At 33.0% G+C, this 21,515-nt stretch overlaps 2 protein-coding genes across 4 annotated transcripts; one reads left to right on the plus strand and one right to left on the minus strand.

Moving 5' to 3' along the window:
* The first annotated feature begins 2,922 nt into the window (after positions 1-2,922).
* On the plus strand, positions 2,923-11,198 carry LOC110622436 (RNA cytidine acetyltransferase 1). Of its 3 annotated transcripts, none has more exons than XM_043949583.1 (28): positions 2,923-3,159; positions 3,278-3,389; positions 3,493-3,584; positions 4,080-4,251; positions 4,344-4,466; positions 4,949-5,116; positions 5,304-5,408; positions 5,501-5,634; positions 5,718-5,811; positions 6,077-6,175; positions 6,326-6,462; positions 6,604-6,701; positions 7,122-7,245; positions 7,336-7,423; positions 7,521-7,620; positions 7,696-7,748; positions 7,940-8,116; positions 8,196-8,233; positions 8,346-8,439; positions 8,765-8,944; positions 9,055-9,151; positions 9,240-9,309; positions 9,386-9,524; positions 9,881-10,009; positions 10,182-10,307; positions 10,423-10,488; positions 10,561-10,891; positions 11,000-11,198. In XM_043949583.1, exons 2-27 carry the CDS (start codon positions 3,285-3,287, stop codon positions 10,828-10,830), a joined length of 3,078 nt encoding a protein of 1,025 aa, XP_043805518.1. In that variant the 5' UTR covers positions 2,923-3,159; positions 3,278-3,284; the 3' UTR covers positions 10,831-10,891; positions 11,000-11,198. The 3 variants fall into 3 exon arrangements, with proteins under 3 accessions (XP_043805518.1, XP_021622625.1, XP_043805522.1); XM_043949587.1 differs by having other exon boundaries at positions 2,924-3,159; positions 10,564-10,891; XM_021766933.2 differs by lacking the exon at positions 11,000-11,198 and having other exon boundaries at positions 10,561-10,993.
* A 3,519-nt stretch (positions 11,199-14,717) lies between these two features.
* Positions 14,718-20,675, minus strand: LOC110615756 (homeobox-leucine zipper protein ANTHOCYANINLESS 2). Its single transcript, XM_021757846.2, has 9 exons — positions 19,650-20,675; positions 19,327-19,544; positions 19,130-19,247; positions 18,354-19,034; positions 18,101-18,202; positions 17,762-17,974; positions 16,451-16,625; positions 15,998-16,365; positions 14,718-15,520 (listed from the first exon to the last, which is right to left on the minus strand). Exons 1-9 carry the CDS (start codon positions 19,824-19,826, stop codon positions 15,116-15,118), a joined length of 2,457 nt encoding a protein of 818 aa, XP_021613538.1. The 5' UTR covers positions 19,827-20,675; the 3' UTR covers positions 14,718-15,115.
* Positions 20,676-21,515: the final 840 nt, after the last annotated feature.

Consider the following 21,515-nt stretch of genomic DNA (forward strand, 5'->3'; position numbering starts at 1 on the left):
ATATATATATATTTATTTATAATTAATTTTAATAATTTATATTCTGTTAGTATAAATTATATTAATATATGTGAGTATAATTTATTTAAATAAAATAAAATATAATTAACGAATTAAATTAATTGAATTATACTCTTATAAATTTTTAATAATTAAATAGTGATTAAAATATATAATAATTATATATATAACTATTAATACTAATTATAAATATATATACATACATATTAATTTTTATATATAATTATTTTAATAATTTATATTTTATTAATATTATTTTATTTAAGTATATATATAATTATTTTAATAATTTATATTTTATTAATACTGAAATAGTGTGTATATATATATAATTTATAGGGATTTATATTTTAGTATCTGGATATTATCATTATTGATAAGTTAGTTCTTACATTTTCAGAAACCTATTAAAACGTCACTAACTTTTCTCTCCGCCAACGAAATAGTTCTTCTGTCATCTTTTTCATTAAAAATAGATAAAATATGAGAGATAAAATTTTTAAAATCCAATTTTATCCTCAAATAAAACCCCTTATTTAGTCATTGAATATTGATATTATTAACAAGTCAGTTTCGATATTTTCAAATATTTATTAAAACGTTTTTATCTTTTCTCATATTTATTAAAATGTCATTATCATTTCTTTCCGTCAACGAAATAGTTCATCCTCTTCCTTTTCTTCCTTTTCCTCCTTCTTAAAAAAAAAAAAAAAAAAAGAAGATGACGACAAAGAAAAAGAAAAAAATAAAAAAAAGAAAGAGAAGTATAAGATGATGATAAAGAAAAAGAAAAAGAAGGATAAGACTAAAAAAAAATTTCTCCTCCTTAAAGAATAATAATAAAAAGAAAAATTGAAGAAGAAGAAAATGAAAAATTGAAGAAGAAAAAAAAGAAGAATCAAAGAAGAAGAGGAGAAATAATCAGTGAAAAAGAAGGAGGATGAGGAAGACAAAAAGAATAGATAATTTGATATTTTGCTATATTTTTAATGGTAAAAATAGATGGAATAATTATTTTATTGACGGAGAGAAAAAATAAGAATATTTTAAAAGATTTTTAAAAATGTAGGGACTGACTTGTTAGTAATGACAATACTCGGAAACTAAATTGTAAATCTCTCTATAATTTATTTAAATAGAATGAATTTTAATTAATTAATTAAATTAGTTAAACTATACTACTATAAATATTTAATAATTAATTAATAATTAAAAAATATAATAATTTTATATTATTATTGTATATAAATAATAATAATAATTATAAGTATGTATATATATAATTATTTTAGTAATTTATATTTTAATAGTATAATTTTATTAATAAATATATTATATATATAATATATTTAAATAAAATAAATTATAATTATTTATTTAAATTGATTAAATAAAATAATAAAAATATTTAAAAATTAAATAATATTGTAATTACATGTATATTTTTATTAAAATTATATGATATATAAAATATATTATTATAGCTATATATTAGAATTATAATGTAATTATAAATTATTTTAAAAAATATATATAAAACGGTTTCATTTTTGATAAAAAAAATTAAATAATAAAATAAATTCAGTTGGATATTTTTATATTATTGGTTCTTTTGCAGTTGCATCTCAATGCAAGGCCCTAATTACATGGAATAAGTAGGGCGAGGCCGGTCCTTAGAGTGGTTTTGCCCCGTCAATCAATTTGTTCGACTGGGGCGGGCCATTGGTTCGATCAACTGGCAAGTCATGAGCCACGTCAATCCTATTTTTACTTACAATATATATATATATATATATTATGATCTTACAAATATATATATATACAAAAATTTATAAAATTAAAATATAAATGGAGTTATAACTATAAATTTTTTATTTATGAAAATATACGCTAAATTTACATTTGATCAAGTTGTAAAAATACAAAATTATTATAAATTTAATAATTATGTTATATTTATATATAGAAGTGGAAACAATGACATTTCAAAAAATTCCCAGTATAACAATTTTACAGTAGAAAGAAAAGTTTTAATTGGTTGTTAAAATTAAATTAGTTTTAATTTTATGTTAATGATATAAATTATGTACATTTAAACTTCTTAATCATATTTCTATTAAAATACTTTTTATTAATTTTTTATGATAAATTAATAAATATTACTTCAATAATTCCTCTAATCATGTTTTGTAAAAAAATAAAAATGAAAACAAATATAGTTTTCTTTCAAATTAATTGACTATTATAATAATAAATATTCATAATATTAATAAATTTAGTACATTTATTGAGAATTAAATATCATAATGTAAAAAATTTCAATATGAAATAGAAATTATTTAATTAAATATTAATTTAATAGAATTCAAATTTATATTACTAATCCATTCATACTATTTTATTCAATAACATCATTTTTATTATTAGATATAATTTTGTTAAATTTAAGATTTTTGATGTTATACATAAATAAGGATAAATAAAATAATTTAGATTTAATTAAATTATTTGTAGTGAAATATAATAATTTGGTTAATCTATTTAATTATTTTGTAATCATAATAATTATTTTAATTATTTTTTAATATTAATGGTTTTAAAATTTGTTAAAAGCTTCAAGAATTATAATTATAATTAAATGCAAGACATTAATTTGATAATATTAAAAGATTTTAATTTTTATAATTTTAATAATAATTTTATTTTTAAAAAATTTATAAAATAATAAATTGATGATGTAGTTTATTAGAATAATTTTTTAAACAATTTAAATTTAAATATAACAGTATAATTAATTAATCAAATTTAAAAAACTTAAATAAAAATAAAATAAAAACAAATTTATAATTATAAGGAAATATTAGGTTTTCCCTCTTCAGTTCGGATTTAAATAGCCTGAATTTTGCGGGTACCTACATGGTACCGTTCCTAATTCTCACGTCTATATCGCTGCGTGCTTGACTGCTTTCTCTCTCGCACACACGCATGAGCTCTGCGGAAGTTCTCGCCCATTGCATGGAGTCGGTGCTTAAATTGCTCTCCACTTCCGAGTTTTGATCCTCCAGTTCAAAGCTACAACATCGTCATATATTAATTTTCGTGTTAATACTACAGTTTTGAGAAGCAGACAATTTTCAGGTTTTAGTATTAGCGGCCCTTGCCTAATAGCTTACTTTTTCGTGACAGTTGGGGATTCTAATCATAGGTGGGTTTGCATGTGTTTAACATATATATATTTTTTATATTATTTGTTTAGGTGAAAAATGAGGAAGAAGGTTGATGATCGCATTAGGACCATGATTGAGAATGGAGTAAAGGCTAGGCATCGCTCTATGTTCGTTATTATTGGAGACAAATCTCGTGATCAGGTTTAAATTTTACACCATTTTTTTTATTTGCTTCAGAGTAATATTTTATCAACTTGCTTCCAATTCTGCATTTTAATTCGATTTTTTTTATTAATCGGGGCAGATAGTCAATCTCCACTACATGTTGAGCAAAGCTGTCATCAAAGCAAGGCCAAACGTTTTATGGTGCTACAAGGAAAAATTGGAACTTAGTAGGTAATTAACATTTTTTTATATATAAAAAAAAATCTGACAGCCCATTACTTATAAAAGATGAAAAAATAACTGCAAATGGAAAATAGTATTTTTCAGACCATGTGTAAGAACTTGAGAATATAAAAAGAAAGCAATAGATGGGGGCTTATGTAAAAAGAAAGAAAATATATACTTGAGTTCTAGGAAATATTTGGGAAGTATCATGATAGCATTTATTACCAGAACTTAAGTAGAATACACTTCATTGCATCATACCAGATTACTGTAGCCTGGGGATACCACTCCATTGGTTGAATTTTTTGTGTTTGTTTAAGATTATGGAAGTATTACTAAATATGGATGTGAAGCAATAACAATGACAATTTGATTATACTACCACTGCACCGGTTGAATATTTTGCATTTGTTTACGAGTTGGAAGTATTACTAAGTATAGATGTGAGTGATTCCTGGGCTTTCATGTGTGGGTCTTGATTATGGTGCTTGTATGAATCAGCCACAAGAAAAAACGCACAAGGCAGGTTAAGAAGCTAATGCAAAGGGGACTTCTTGATCCTGAAAAGGCCGACCCTTTTTCTTTGTTTGTTGAAAGTGGAGCAGTTTCTTATTGCTTATATAGGGATTCAGAGAGAATACTTGGGAATACATATGCCATGTGCATTTTACAGGTTTAGTTTTGTTCTCTTTTCTTATAGTAAAAGTTTTCCACTGTCATCTCTTTGCTTACCTGTTCTTGCTTTATCTGCTTGCCATTGTCTAGGATTTTGAAGCATTGACACCAAATATTCTTGCAAGAACTATTGAAACTGTGGAAGGTGGTGGTTTGGTGGTTCTGCTTCTTAGTACACTCTCCTCGCTTACGAGCTTGTGCACAATGGTCATGGTTTGTTTGATTTCCACTCTCTTAAATCTAGTTATGCTAGTTGGAAAATAAGTAGCAGCAATTAACTGTGAATGTGCAAATACTTTCTTGTCTTTTTGTGACAAGCTAGACAGTAGTACTCCCAAAAAAAAAAGCTGTATAGGTACGTATCTCTCAGTTAGCACTGGATTCAATCAAAGTAGAAATCATGGGGTGGTACATATCTTAAAAGAAAGATCATTCTTGATTAATCTTGCCTTTTTTAGTTTATTTTGTTGGAGACAGAGAGAGAGGGAGAGGGGAACAATATAGGGGTAGTAACTGTATTGTCATTCTTATCGTTTGCAACTATTTTGTGGAGTGTCTTTATTGTACATGGACTTTCTTTTGTACCTAGGTTGGCACACGACTTTGCTCTCTTATTTCATTAAACATTAAGATAGAAATCTCTATCAATATCACTGTACAGAAATAAAGTGCATTTTATTTGATGATCCCTTCAGGATGTTCATGAAAGGTATAGAACGGAATCACATTCTGAAATAGTCTCTCGGTTCAATGAACGGTTTCTATTATCACTGACGTCATGCAAGGCATGCTTGGTCATGGATGATGAACTTAACATTTTGCCAATCTCATCACATGTGAGGTCCACAATTAGGCCATCTGAGGTAACGTCTTTAGTAATTTTCCTAATTGCCATCAAAAACAGAAAATAGCCATGGAGTTTTCTCCTAATTGCCATCTATTGATAATTATAAATGTACTGGAGTAAAATGAAAATTTCATATGCAAGTTGATGTGTGATGCTTTGATGCGCCTAATTTCATTCCACACATCTTTTAATTCCTCTGGAAGGATCCTGATTCTGTGGGAACAAAAGAATTGAAGAATTTGAAGGAACAACTTAATGATGTCCTACCAGCTGGTCCTTTGGTTGGAATGTGTAAAACATTGGATCAGGTTAGCATGATATCTCTGTATGCTTAAAGTTTAAAGCCATTCTGGTCATAAGTTTCTTGCTTTACTGTACTATATTCATGTCCGACATTTAGGGAAGAGCTGTTTCAACTTTTCTAAATGCGATTTTGGACAAGGCTTTTGAAAGCAATATTGTGCTGATTTCTTCACGTGGCCGAGGTAAATCTGCAGCGTTAGGATTGGCAATTGCAGGAGCTTTAGCTGCGGGGTGGGTCAGGCACTGTACGCTAGTTTGCTTCATTCATTTGTTTTTTTTTTCAATTTTTATAAACAAAGCATAGTGGTATGTAGGTACTCGCGCATTTTTGTTACTGCTCCTTCCCCAGAAAACTTGAAATCGCTGTTTGACTTTGCTTGCAAGGGGCTGCAATCATTGGATTACGAGGTCTGTACTTCTCAGTCATCAGCTTATACTGCTTGGCCATGACAATATTTTTCCATTTCCCATGGACTTGCTAAATATACGTGAACCTGGTTTTCATCTGTAATTGGATAATTTTCATTCTACGCCTTTTTTTAGTGCATCAATTCTATAAGCTTTGTTAACTTTTATTTTTATACTAATTCAGTAATATATGTTGCTTTTTTATTTTTTACTACTCAATAAATTAGGGTAGGGAAGGGGGCTAATGATTTGTGTTACTTTTCAGGAGCATTCGCATTATGATATAGTCAGAAATGCAAATTCAGAGTTTCGGAAGACGATTACAAAAATAAATGTTTATAAGGGTCACAACCAAGTGGTTCAGGTATGTTAAAACTTCTCTTTTCTTCAAAAGTATTCAGAATAACCTCTTAATATGATGCAAAGTGGAGAAGAGGCGATTCTCTCTTTCAACCTTTATTTTGTCAAATTTTTGTGAGGTGTTGTTTTGCATTCTAATAGATTTATAATTCAGTATATCAAGCCTCATGACCATGTAAAGCTATCCCAAGCTGAGCTTCTGGTTATTGATGAAGCAGCAGCTATTCCATTGCCAGTTGTCAAGTCATTGCTGGGACAATATCTGGTCTTTATATCATCTACAGTAAACGGGTATATATGCATCCATCCCATTTTTCCCATAGTACTATAGCTTCATAAATTTTCAAGCACGAACCTCCTTGAGCTTTTCCATGGAAAATGCATTTCTACAAATATGTAGCAGTCTCGGTAATGTTTTTTTTTTTGTTTCAGGTATGAAGGCACAGGACGCTCTTTGTCACTGAAGCTTCTTGGTCATTTAGAAATGAAAAGTCAGAATCCTGCTTTTGCTGCTAATTCTAGTCACTCTGGTAAAATTTAGCTTCTGTTCATCTAAAATTTTCAGTCTTTCAAGTTTAATCCAAGGCATATTTAGCAGAAAATAGATGCCTACTTTATTTAACAGCTGATGACATTTATTTTCCTAGAAGCTTATTTAGTGAAAGAAGTTTTTTAGATGATTCAATTTGTATGACTTCTTCGTACATGTGGAGGTTGGATGAAGTTAGTGTGCCTTTGGCTTTTGATAGTTACATAGTGCATTTTTGTTAACCTGATATGTGTAGAAGCAGAAATAGCTTGTGTACTCTTTTCTTTGAAGGAGTTCACTTGAATAATGACGTGGAATTTTGCATTACTTCTTCTTTTTGTGGATCTCTGCTCTTGATTTTCAGTGTGAAACTTAGGAAATGGGGAACTGATAAGTTCATTAAACTACTAATTAATTGCAGGTAACCAATTCCAGAAGATAGAATTGAAGGAGCCTATCAGATATTCATCCGGGGATCCAATAGAGTCTTGGCTTAATAGTTTACTGTGCTTGGATGTTATGAATTCCACCCCTGCTATAAGCAGGTTAGCATAAACTTGTTTGAAGCCTAAAGTCTTGATTTCTTCTCTTTTTCATTCTGTTGTCAATGTCATTTCTTTCTGTTGAAATCATAGGTTCCCTCATCCTAAAGAATGTGATTTGTATTATGTAAATCGAGACACCTTGTTCTCCTTCCACAAAGAAAGTGAAATATTTCTACAGGTATTTGGAAATCTGCAAGGCTTTCTTAGGTACAAGTGAGGCTTCCTACTTTCTTCAGTATCATTTTGCATTTTTTCTAATTTTTTTTTAAATACAGAGAATGATGGCTCTTTATGTTTCATCTCACTACAAGAACTCTCCTAATGATCTGCAACTAATGGCTGATGCTCCAGCACACCACCTATTTGTACTGCTTGGTACATTCTTTAAGCCTTAAATGTTTAGTTGTGTATTCGTCCTGGTTGGATGTTCACTGAAGCCACTCTTTGCAGGACCTGTTGATGAGACCAGAAATATTCTTCCAGACATTTTGTGTGTTATCCAAGTCAGTATAAACCAAACCAAAGAGATTCCTTTCGCTGGTTGACTGTTAATATTATGTGTGCACTTTTGTTCTCCCTCATTCTGAGTCTTCATTTGACACTGATGTTCTGCATGTTGATGAAGATAATTCCTTCTTTATCATAATAGGTATACATCATGTTTAATGCCAGAATTTCTTTTCTATTTACACAGGTGTGCCTTGAAGGAGAGATTTCACATAAATCTGCATTGCAGAGCTTGCAAATGGGGCGCCTGCCTTCTGGTGATCAAATTCCATGGAAGTTCTGTGAAGAGTTTGAGAATACAGATTTTCCGAACTTCTCAGGGGTTCGCATTGTCAGAATAGCAGTTCATCCCAGCACTCTAGGGGTACTGTTCAGACCTCCCATCTTTATTTCTTGCTGATTGCAACCCTTCTAATCTTTATGCCTGTTTGGTTGGTTGACAGCAAGGATACGGTTCAGCAGCCCTGGATCTTCTAACAAGGTCCCATTGTATTCATGCTACTCATAGTTGTAAAGAAAGCAATAGGGAAATTCTGATCATTTTACTGTTGATCATGCATCTAACAAAAATTATTGCTGTTGATCAACTTCAGATACTATGAGGGAAAGTTGACTGCTACTGCTGAGATAAATGTTGAAAAGAATGTAACAACACTTTATGACAACGTCGTTCAGGCTGCAAAGAAGGTCTGGTTGCTTACTGTATTTTGTTCAGTTACCATTTAGAAAGATTGTAATTAGATGATCAATTAAAAAGAATCTTCTCTTTTCCCCTTCATACACAAAGTTGAATAATTTCTTGTTGATGCCCATAAATCAGCTGCCATTCCTTATCTTTGTCAGGCATAGTGATGCTACAATTTTTTGTTTTTCTCACATTTTATCCCTTTTATTAATTTAATTATTGTTTTTGGTGGATCAGATATGAGTTTTATTTGCTACAAATTATTTCCTAGTCTGGCTCTACTGGGATGACCACTAGTGGACATAATGCTTGCAATTATACTTACAGATCTCCCTGTTAGAAGAAACTTTTGCTCCTAGAGAAAACCTTCCACCTTTGCTGATACATCCTCGTGAAAGATTGCCTGAGAGAGTTGATTATATCGGTGCTTCTTTTGGGCTTACAAGGGATCTATTTCATTTCTGGAAGAAACACAAATTTACCCCCTTCTACATATGTGATAATCCAGTTAAGAATTAATGGATTTTTAGATTGTCTTTTCTTATCAAATCTACAAATGTCATCGTGAGGACTTTTAATGTAATTCCGTTGAGGAACTTTATCTTTTAATGTATCAGAATAACACAACTGGTGAGCATAGTTGCATGGTGATTAAGCCATTGGAGATTGATGATACTGAACAACTTTACAAGTTTCTTTACCCTTTCTATCAGTGTGAGTTTCTCTGTTGCAAATTATTTCCTGGTAAATGTCATTCTTCCACCTTGTTGGTCTTTTCATAAGCCATCACGACCTTCCACAGGTTTCAAAAGGAAGTTTGTGAAACGTCTACCATCATGCTTTCGAGAGTTGGATTACAAGCTTGCTATGAGGTAAAATAGTGCACAATCAACTCTATTAGGAGCAAATAAGTTTGCATGTATGACTTATTTTTTAATTTCTCTGTAGTATTTTGGATCCAAAGGTCAACTTCTCGGAGGCTACATTATGCTCAGAAAAGGATTCTATTTTGGTAAAATTGATTTGCTCTCCAGATGAAATGATATTGCTGGAGTCTTATGCTAACAATCGTAAAGACTATGGGAAGGTGAGATAATTGAATGGCTGCTATCAGAAATAGGTGCCTCGCCATCCACTCTCAGCTGCTTTTTTTATTTTTATTTTTCACTGTTTCATTTATGGTGCTGATCGTTATCAGCATTCATATGGGTTATGAATTCCAATAGATTAAAGTTCTCGAACTATTTTTTTTCTCCACAACTGTAGAACATCAGGAGAATAAAATAATTGGAATTGGATTAAGGTATAGAAGTCCAGAATCGCTATTAGTTTATTTTTCTTCATGATATTTGTACTTGGAAATTATATAATGTTGATCGTGTCTTGTACTCTGGGACAATCTGCAGCTGTGATTTTTCCATATTTGCTGTTATTGTCATTCAGGTCAAGCATCTTGTGCCACTATTAGCCTATTACTACTTTCAAGAGAAGCTTCCAATTGCATTATCACATCTCCAAGCATCACTTTTATTATGCATGGGCTTGCAGCTTCATGATATAACTTACATTGAGGTTTGATATCAATTTTTTGAGCCTTTTTTCTCCTTCCGACAGTTTATTTGATTATTGATATATTTCTGCTGGTTGAATGAATTACATTGCATATGCTTTAAAATTTTCATTTTGGGCTCATATCTACCTCACTCATTTATACATGTGTCTGAAAATGTTTGTTGAAAATCAGGAGAAAATGAGGATAGAAAGGCAGCAAGTCCTGCATCTGTTCCGCAAGGTTATGGTAAAATTTTACAAGTATTTTTATGATGTTCTAACCAAAGAATTGGATATGAGATTCCCTCAGGATAACAAGGTAAGCTGGAGGTATCTTGCTACCCGTGTCTTCCGAAATGACATTAAGTTAAAGAAAAGCATTAATTTCTGTTTACTTCTACACAAATCTGTCTCTCAATCTGTTATGGAATTAGGTTGCATTGAAGCCTCATAGTGTGTCAGTTGAAGAAGATTTAAACGATGGTGCACAGCGAGTTGTGGTAAGTGCTTGAGCTGTATTAGATAATCTCTTCGTACCATGTTCATTAGACTCAAAATTTTTATTGTAAAAGCAGGAAAGGATGAGAATGGACAATGTGGATCTGCTGAACCCAGAATCAATACAGCAATATTCCATTGAGGATAGAGAAGATGAATTTAAGCAAGTCCTTAAAAAATGTAGTAGAATATCTGCCAGTGGCAGTGGCCTTCTAAGTGTGAAGTCCAACAGAACTGCATCTGAGAAGCGCAAAAGGCCTGAAAGAACTCTTAAAAGTCGAAAGAAGAAAAAAGTGAAGGGATCAGACAATGTCATCCAGAAAATGTCCAGGAAAACCATTTGAGCTTGAGGAGGGCAGCCGCATTTCTCATTGCCTCTTGTAACAGGCAGTCCCGGTATTTTACATGCATTGTTTTTTTTTTTTTTTTGTCGAAAATTTTCATGCAGAGTTAGGAGAGGTTTAGACTTAAAACTCTCAAGTCCATTGCTGGAAATCGTTACCATGTTATCCGACGATGAGCTCATTTTAACTTATTTTATATTATAAAAGATCACTATCTAAGTTTATATGGATTAGTTTTAAGTTGATGGAAGTGTGTCCATCCAATTGTTTAATTAACAAGAATACACTTTATATTACATTGGACAAGACAAGAGAACAAATCAATGATGTAACTTTTTGGCATCATATTAATGCTGTGATTTGTGCGGAAGATCTGATGCATAAAGATTGAAGGACAGCAACTCCTTCAATTATAATACATCCATCAAAGATAAAATTTTATTTTTTTTTTAAAGAAAAAGAAAAGAGTAGCCTTTCTTTCAGCCCTCATCACATCCATGTAATGGACAAATTGAAAAGAGCCCACCACTCACATGTTCTGTCGCTTTGCTTTTCAATTCTCTGTCTCTCTCTTTCCCTTGCTTCTGCCTCCAATATTACATTTCCACCCAATTGTTTCGGAAAAGTTTCAATTCAAATAACCACTCAGTGCAGGTTTATATACTTTTTTTCAACTTTAATTTCATAATTGTTTTTCAAAAAATTTGATATCCTCACCAGCTTAGTTTAATGCATCTATTTGAATTTTGAGAGGTGGTTAGTTCAATACTGTAATCTCTTATTCTTTTACAAAAACAAAAGAGTTAATGATTTTTAAAAAAAAATTATATTTTTTATTGTAATTACACCAAATATTTTTTTTTATCAATTAAAATCTGATTTTTTAAAATTTTTTTAAATGTATTCTACACACCATTAAAAAATTAATGAAATTACCTCATTTACCATGTCAATCTCGTACCATCATGCCGTAACATCATGCCGTGTCAGCAAAACAGTCAAATTTAGAATTAATTGTCAAAAAAAAATATTATAATTTACTTTTATTATAATTCAACTCTATATTTTTATTTTTTTTGCCAATTATACTCTATTTTTTTAATATCCCACCAAATAAACTTATCATTACTTGTATAGTTAGGAAACTTATCAAATTATCAAATTATTTTTTTTTATTATTAAATATATTTAAAAAATTAGTATCATGATTATTTAATTTAATTTTAATTTTTTTTAATAATTTTATAATAATAATAATTTATCTCGATCTTATTTTGATTAAAATTATTATTAATTAATTTTTTTTAATCTATCTAATATACTTTACTATTTAGCATTACTTTTAAAATTATCATTAAAAAAATAATTTTATTAAATACCTTAGTTATAAAATATTAAAAAATAATTTAAAATAATACTTAACATGATTTAATTTAAAAATATTAAAAATAATAAAATATTTTTTAAAATTATTCTTTTTAACTTTCAAGTATAATACTAATTCATCATTTTTAAATTTAACTTTCAAGTATAATACTAATTCACTATGTTTTTAGAGTGAATTTTAAAAATAATAATAAACTCAATAATTATTAAAAAAAATTATATTTTTAATTTTATGGCAATTTTATTATTAATTTTATTATAAAATTTACTAACTTATATGATAATGTAATAATTTTAATAGTATAAATAATATCATATTACAATTGAAACAATTTTAAAAAATTAAATTTTAATTAATAAAAAAATACAGAGCATAATTATATAATAAAATTAAAATTAAATATTTTTTTTAGCTATTAACTCAAAAGGAAAATAGGAATTGTAGTGAATATATATATATATTTTTCGAAATTCTAATATTAAATAAATAAAATTATTAACGAATATGCACAACAGATACACTAGATCAGTTGATACACGAGACCAATGAAATGATAACACAATATATGAGGTAATAAATTGAAAATTGAAAAAGAAAAAGAAAAAGAAAAAGTAGTGTAATTTTATTGATAGTGAAATGGCGCACCACAACTGTACAATAATATTTCCATATACAGATATTGGAGGGAGGGTGGAGCCCATCTTACTTTTCCATGCATTTCATTTTGAGCTCAACTGCTTGCCTTCTTCCTTCTCTCATCACTTTATTACTTTTCATTGTTTATTGTTTATTTATTTCATCATGATTCATGAAAGCATATGATTCATATCAAAATATTTAGACTGCTCCCCGAAATTAACCATCTTTTTATTTTATAAACTAAAAATGATTAAAATAAATATAATAATTTATTTACACCTGAATTGTTATGTCAAAATAATGAATGAATACAAGTCAATCATTTTTCAATTTCAAAATATTTAGTGTGGTTTTTTCAACTCAGAGTCTAATCATAGAAAATAGATAGATTGGATTTTAAAATAATAATAATAAAAGAAAAAGATTGTCAAACCAGAACATGACAGCTACCTAACTTGCCAAATTATTATTTATCCTGCAAAAGAAAATTAAATAAGTTTGCCGTAAATTATTAAAAAAATAAAAAGAAAAGAATTGATATTTCTCGTAACCCTACTTTACTTTATGTTGGTCCAAAAATAGAAAATTATTAAATTCATTAAGACTTGTGAGTGGTTTAATTAAGAGTGTGTTTTTTATATGAAATTAATTTTTACTACTTTAAAATATTTCTAACTTTTAAGTGATAAATAATTTAACTTTTTCTTAACCAATGTTTAAAACAAAATTTTACCCTACATTAATTTATGTCTATATATCCTATTAAAATAAGTAATTTTCAAGAACATATCTAAACACAGGTCTATGAGAATTAATTTGAACAGATGGGAAAAACCAACCTTATTTATATCAAAATCATATATATTTATATTTCAGGTCAGCAAAGAACTAGCCTAGCCTAGGGGAAGGATCAAAGGACAAAGAAGGGAAGGGATGAGAACCCACACTCCACATGCACCCAATGGGTAACTGTAGAAGGGACGTGTGATGTGTCTGTCGGAGGAGGACATTTTCGGACCTAATTAAAGATTGAAGGAAATTAGCCCATATGTCATAGGCCATAGGCTTAGGATCTCAACCATAAAATAAAATAAAATAAAGCCTTTGAAGGGACCACCTCCCCTTTGCGGGTAGCCTTTCACTTTCTTCACTTTATTGCCTTTCTTCTTCGTCCTCCCCTAACTTCTTCGCCATCTGATTATTCTCACGTGCGTCTCCATGCATTTTCTCAATCTTATCCATGCATTATCCTTCACTGGTTGCGTAATGCATGGTGGTGGACACGTAGAGCCCCACTCATCTTCTCTCTCCTCTTTATTTTATTTTGACATCCCCCCACTCTTTTTTCTTACCTTGAATTTAGACAAACACTATTTTTATATATAAAAGATAAATCATATTTTTTGAAAAATAATTACCGTTAGAGGTTAAACACAAGGTTAGTATAGACCCAAATCATCTCCTTTCTCCATCACATTTCGCAACCACTGCCCATACAACCGAATGCCCACTCAACAACAAACGCCGTTACTATCCCATGGAACACTCTTTTCACCTGTCAGCTAAAACAACCTCTAACGTATACATGTCCACCTTTCATTGGTTTGTACACGTTAGCTTTAGACACAGCCAAACCCTCAGCATTAAATGACAGCAACGCCTTCTCTCAACAACTTCTGCCCCCTCATTTATTGCTGGCAGCTGCAAACTGTCCCTCCCCTTCCCCTTCCCCTTCGCCTCCTCCCACCACCTTCTCTACCTTGTCACCTGCACTGTTGCGCGTGACTCACAGGCAACAATACCCAAAGTGCAATGTAGTTATCAAAAAGGTTAGCTAAACCTTTGCGAACAACAACATAAATACATGAAGGCCCTCAGTAATCATTGATCAACCCAATAACAAAATCCATAAAAAGAGGGTCTGATTTAATAAACAGTTCCTGTTTTAGAAATAATCTTGTTTACTCATAGAGCCAAACTCAGGGGTCGACCTGAGTCAATACCCGAACCACCACCCTTGCGCTTTCATACTGTGTTTGCACCCCAGTATCCTACACACTTTTTTCAACCTCCATGCAAGGAGTTTCCACGCGCGGTTCGTTCTTGACTCAAACACCCACAAAAACTCGAATTTCTTTTGTCACACTTGGGCCACCATTACCGCCAATCAGACACGAATGACTAAACAATACATAAAGAGACGCTCATGTTAAAAAAAGTAAAAATAAAAATAAAAATTGAGACGACACTATTCATGGATCAGCTTTCACATTGAAGCGCTGCTTTGATTTTTTGGACAGTGCAGGAGATGAGATTGTTCACCGTCTCCACCGACTCAACAGTAAGCTTGGCCGTAGGGAGACTATTCACCAAAATTTGGAATGCCACCGTCAGAAGGGACCCACTCACTCTGTGTTGGCCGCCTGGACCACCTCCGTTATTACTAGTTGGGTCATTAGCGGTGCCAGGGGACCCACGGGAGCCAGGACCGTCAGGGACAATAGCGAATCCCGATGGAAGGAGAGCTACATAGGCAGAATCTCCACCGTTCATCACCACGTGCATGGCTGGAATGTCAACGGGAGCGTACACTACAAGCGACCCCGCTGCGTCTATGCATGTCTCCTGCAGGATCAGCATGCTGCTCTGGTTCGCGTTCATGGCCTGGCGCACACAAAATTACAAAAAAAGGGCAAAAAAGAGATCTGTAAGTACTGAAAGAGCCCCTAGATTTGGGTATAAATTACTACAAGTGCCATTACATTACCAAATCTACGTGTTGTCAGAGGAGAGGGTCAAACTCTGTGACGCACAGCTTTTTTTGATAGATAATAATGCAAAAAAGAAAAGAGATGAGAAGAGAAAGGTGACAGGTGTGTGTACATTTTGACTTTTTTCATGCTTACAAGACAAACAACTGTCCATTTAGATACTTCCAAATTCCCAACCCCTAACTATCAAATTTCACCTTTTTACAACCCGGGATAAATTAGACACTTTCTTTTTAACCCATGTGAACATTTATTTATTTTTTTTATATATTTAAAAAAAAAAAACACTAAGGTGGTCGATAGCATATAGAAGAGTCTACAGAATTTAGGGGAAACGAAAAGAAACACAAGAGAGGAGACGATTACATACACTTGCACGTAGGAGAGAGACGCAGTTGCCTTGATCCTGGCCCTTGGCAATGTGGGCCATCTCCTGCATGGGTCCACCGTTGGATAAAATGTCCCACTCACTTCTCAACCGTTCATCGCGCAGAAAATCGAACAACCTCTGAGGAGAAACAGGCAGCCAAACTGAAGTCGCAGCACTCAATACAATACCCGGAGGCTCGCCAGGATCATCCACGCTCTTTCTAGTCATCACCCTGACATCTTCATCCACATTTCCTGCGTTCAGCTTGTTCCATTTGTGGACCGTCGACGCGCATACCCCAGCACAGAAGTTATCCGTCATTCTCTGAGCCAGCTTCAGCATGCTTCGTCTCCCACTTGAGGTAATCGCTGCATCAACTTTTTGTCAAAAATTTTTTTCAAAAAAAGATTACGCATTCAGTCAGCTCTCTTTAATGGGATTTTGTATGCTAACCTGTGTGGTCCCTGGTGGGAACAGTAGAGGACATGAGAATAGCTAGACACTCGCATTGACGTTGAAGGGTGGCGACCCACCGCTGGGCGCCGAAGCCCATACCGGAACTAATCAACGGCCGGTAGAGTTGGTGAATTTGAGTCTCGTCATATTCTGCATGCTCAACCCATGTAACCTGCATTTAGTAGGTATGCTAACCCAGTCAAAATGTTGTGAAGTAGAAGAAGTCGTCATTATCATTATTATTTGCTGCAGGTGAAGGAAATCTTCTTTTATTTTATTTTATTTTAAGGTCAATCATTATGTTGCTAATTTAAGTTAGCTAATGATTAGAAATTGAAGATGGTGATATAATGATGAAAACACGGCTTCCATGGAATGGAAGCTACAAGTTATCTCGTTATATCGTTTTAAGACGTCAGTGTCATTGTATTATATTACGTCCTATTTCTCTCTAGAAAAATGAAGGCAAATCTCGGAAATGGCTCTGAGGTTGGGCTCAATGAGGATTGGAATCAAAGCAGCAAGATTTGAAGAAACAAGGTGTAACATAGAGGGTGCATCGAGATGTGTAATGTTGTCTATAGTCTAAATAAAATACTAGGACATTCATGTGGATACAAATTAAGCTAGTCTTGGAGTTTGACCATAAGGTTGTATCGAGTAAAAGATATACATGGGGGATAGCCAAGACAGCATCAAAGATCGGAATAGAAACATCAAACATATTGTTTATTCAACCAATGTTAAAGATGATTAATTAGGCATGTACATGCAAAAGGGTATGAAATCAATGTATTCAAGGGCACTAAAATATGGGTCATGGAGGCTTCTATGCATAAAAATAATGTGCTATTCTCGATTTGCTCAGGTACTTTTCAAAATAATTTAATTAATTAACTAATCCCAGTTGTTGAAAATTGCAAATTATTCAATTTACTTTTGAGACCATAGGAAGCATCCAAGTCAATATAATAAGCCCCTAGCCCCTAGCCCCTAGGAAGCTCAGATTCATTGAGACACTAAACAATTGGCTAGTGACAGTGTGGGGATTCAGTGAGTAATCACTAGACAAAACAAAAAACTCTTAGATGAATGAGCCCTATAGTCGCTTGGGAATGCAAATGTTCATGATTCCTTTTGAGTTCAATAGGATTCTCAATGAAACCTCAAAAGTTGCGATTAATTCTACGTATTCATTACCCGCTAGAGGAAGAACACCCCCCTGGAGAAATGCAATAAATGGTAAGGGACATGCCTAAACTGGTTTTTTTAAGTTAGTGACCAATAATCATAAAAATGAATAGTTACCTTGGAGTACCCGTTAGGCATATCCTGAACCACACAACCAGAAGGAAGCCTCCTGCAGTTCACAAATGTTGGCGCACCGGAAGTTTCTCTGATGGTGTCAATGGATACGTCAACAACAGCCCACACCCCCTCCGCGTGCTGCTTGCAAAACCGGAGGAAATTGACCTCTCGAACGGGGACCAAAGGAGATAGAGCTTGGAGCTCAGCATGCATCTGAAATAGATCAGTGTACATTAAAATGCAATTAGCTTTAAATAATATTGGCTCAATTATGACTTACGCAAAGCTATCAAACACCACCAAAGAAAAAAAAAAGGCAACAAATGATCAGTCGCTTACCAACTGAAGTGAACCATTTCTAGTTCCCCCCATTCCAGTGGATATCACATCAGTGGTAGATGTCCTGGCAATCATACAAGGAAACATTTCTGCCCATCGATTCTAGAGAAGAGATGCAAACCAAAAATTAATTTCCATGAAATAAAACAAAGAAAGGAAGCAAATTAAATAAAAAAATTATTAGGATGAAAAACAAGTCACAAACACTATTTCAAAAGAATAAAGAGAACAAACAAGGGGATTAGCAGCTCACCGAGTCCATCAAAGTCTCTACAAGAGCCAAACCATTGATGATTACCATGCCAGTCTCCCTGGAAGCCTCAGAAACAAACCCACTAGGTTTCATGCCAATGCAAGGAGTGAAAATTCTCATATATTCTTCATGGTTCAATACTTCCCTACCCCCCTCCAAGCTCCTGAACCAAAGAGGCTCATCAGTCTGCGCCAACTTAACCAACTCATCCATGGCAGCCAACGCCAGTTCCAGGAACATAGATCTCTCAAGTGATCTATCAAAGCCTGTCATGCTAGCTGTTGGTGGTCTAGTTTGGGTCACCACAGGCAAAGCATTGGAAAAATCAGGCCCCAAAGGTACTGTTGCAGCAGCGTTGCTTAAACAACCAAAACCATTATTACCAACACCAAGCTCCAAGCTCGAATTTGGCATCGGAGGGCCAATAGAATTAGCCAACAAAGAAATGGGGCGACCCAAGAACTTTCCAGCAAGGGCACAAACACGATCTAGTTCTTCTTTTAAGCGGGCATTCTCAATCGTCAAATGCTGCTCTTCAAGCGAAATATCACCAATAATTGCAGGACCACCGCAGTTGGAACAAATTGGGTTTCTCATAGCATCCCTAATGGACATGTTCTCTGCCCGAAGTTTGTCGTTCTCTTGCCTGAGTAATGTGTTCTCGTGGCGTTCCAATTGGGTCTGGTGCAAAATCAATAGACATGTTTCGGCGTGAAGCCAAAAATCTAAAGCCGAAATAGGGAAAATAAACAGTGGTGGTCATTTGGCATCGTTACCTTCATTTGGGTTCGGCGATTTTGAAACCAGAACTTGACTTGCCTGGTCTCCAAGCAAAGCCTTCTGCTAAGCTCCAATCTTTGTTTCTCGTCAGGATGAGGACACTCCTTGAACAGACTGAAAAAGAAAAGCAATAAATCATGGTAAGAAAAATCACTGAAATCCCGTGCAATAATTTACAGGATCGAAATCGTACGCTTCCAGTTCTTGAATTTGCTGTGGAGTGTGTCGGTGATATCTCTTCTTCCTTGGACGATTGTCAGCTGCGTCTTGATCATCACCAGAAGCTCCGTCCAGATTATCACTCCCAGATCTGCTCTCATGTTCTTCTTCTCTGCTCCTCCTAGCACCGTTTGGCTCAAAGTTTTCGACCATCCTAGGTACGTCACCTTGACCATCTATGTTGGGTTGTTGCTAAACAAAAACGAACAAAAAGAAAAAGACGAACAAATAATCCTCAAACAGGATGCTGATAAACAAATAAAAAGAAGAGAAAAAGAGAATGAACGGAGGCCATACAAGAGCTAGAGACAGTCCAGGGGAGTTGAACATGGATTTAGTGAGCGAATGAGAGATAAGGCGTGGCTGAGCTATTGCACCAGCGGGCATGCTGCTGCTGCTGTATGCTATGTCCGCCACGATTCTTGCACCTCCACCACCAGGACTACCGTTTTCAAGGAAACCCCCAAAACTCATGAACTTGATTGAAAGCCTGTTTTTTATCCTATATCTTCTCCCAGTATATCACTTATCCCCCTTCTAGATTTGCCTCTTATTCTCTAAAAATTTACAAGCACTTCTCTCACGCGGCAATCTTTAACAGCTATTCTTCATTTATCAACCAGACCCATGAAATTTAAGACCCAAACAAGCCAACCCAAAAATTGAAAATCAATAAATAATAGTATAAAACTTGAGAAAAAGCATTTGAGAATACAAAGCTTGAAAGATTGGGAGAAGGAAAGCAAAAGAAAGGCAAAGAGGTAGAGGAGACACAAGGAAAATGTCCAAATGTCTCCAACTTGCTCTCCACAGAAACTTTTTATTATTTTCAGAGAGAAAGAAAGAGAAAGAAGGCAAGCAAAACCACTTTAAACTCCTGCTTAGCACTTCGTTCTCTATCCCTCTCTCTCTCCTTAAAAGTTTATCACGCTATAGCCCAAAAAAAGAGCAGAAAACGGAGAGAAAGATCCAAAAGAAAAAACAAAATCACAGAGGCGATGCGTCGAAAAAGAAGAGAAGAGAAGAGAAAAAGGGAAGAAAAATGAAGAACCCTAGTTGTGGGGAAAAGTACTATTGTATCTGGTTAGCTGCATGAAAGAAAAAGGGTCGAGCGTACTGAGGTTGGAAGGAGCAGAAGCAGACTAGCGAGCAAAGGTGAAAGAAAAAGAGGGGATGAAACGAATCGAAGAAGAGAATGAAGATAAAAACGAAAGGCGAGAGTGGAGTGTTGGAAGCCTTACAAATACAAAGCTCCAAAAAGGATGAGTTGACTCTGTTTGGTTTCTCAAACTCTGTGAATTCAATAATGCAAAGAAAATCAAATGGCCATTTTTCACCCTTTCCTTTCCTCACATAAAACCAGTTTTGGCACTTTTAATATTAAATAAAAAATAATAATTAAATCATATCATAAATTTAAATAAAAAGTTATTTTAACATTATTAAAATAATTATTATTATTATATGAAATTTATGATGATGACGTCCTTCTTTATCTCCTCTACGCTCTGCATACGGCAAACGCGTTGGATCTCTCTCTAATTACAACTGCACTTCTATTTTTAGGGTTTTGTCGAACACTAAAAGAATTTATTATTATTTTCCTAAATTATCTCATCCCTTCTCATGTATTGGGAAATAAATACTTGCCTAACCTGGAAATTAATATGTTCAATTAAATAATTTTTTGCTTCATAATTTTAATACTGTTTTTTCTTTTCAAATTATTTTTAACGACTGCAAAGTCTATTTTATTCTCATCTAAATTAAAATAATAAATTTTATATTATCGTTTTTAAAATTTAAATTGCCACTTTTAATGATTAAGCAACTTTTCTTTCCTATTTATATTTTGCACCATTCACAATTTCAAAATATATAAAAATTGATATTATGCGATTTAGAGAGAGTGAGATTTAGAGCAAGTAAAATTGTAGGGTGTATATAATTTTAGTTTGGAAGAATTATGTATTTATTTTTTATTTTTATTTTTATTATTTAGTGACGTACAATACTATCTATTTTTGTGCGAACTAGATATATTCTCTCACTCTCCATTACATCAAATGAGTTAAGCTCTCATCTGATTGATTTAAGCTATCGATCAATCCGACCTGCTTTAATCCTAAATTTGGTGATGTGCCATCCTATTTAATAGATTCT

The sequence above is a fragment of the Manihot esculenta genome, chromosome 1 (assembly GCF_001659605.2).
Source record: "Manihot esculenta cultivar AM560-2 chromosome 1, M.esculenta_v8, whole genome shotgun sequence".
Classification (NCBI taxonomy): Eukaryota; Viridiplantae; Streptophyta; class Magnoliopsida; order Malpighiales; family Euphorbiaceae; genus Manihot; species Manihot esculenta.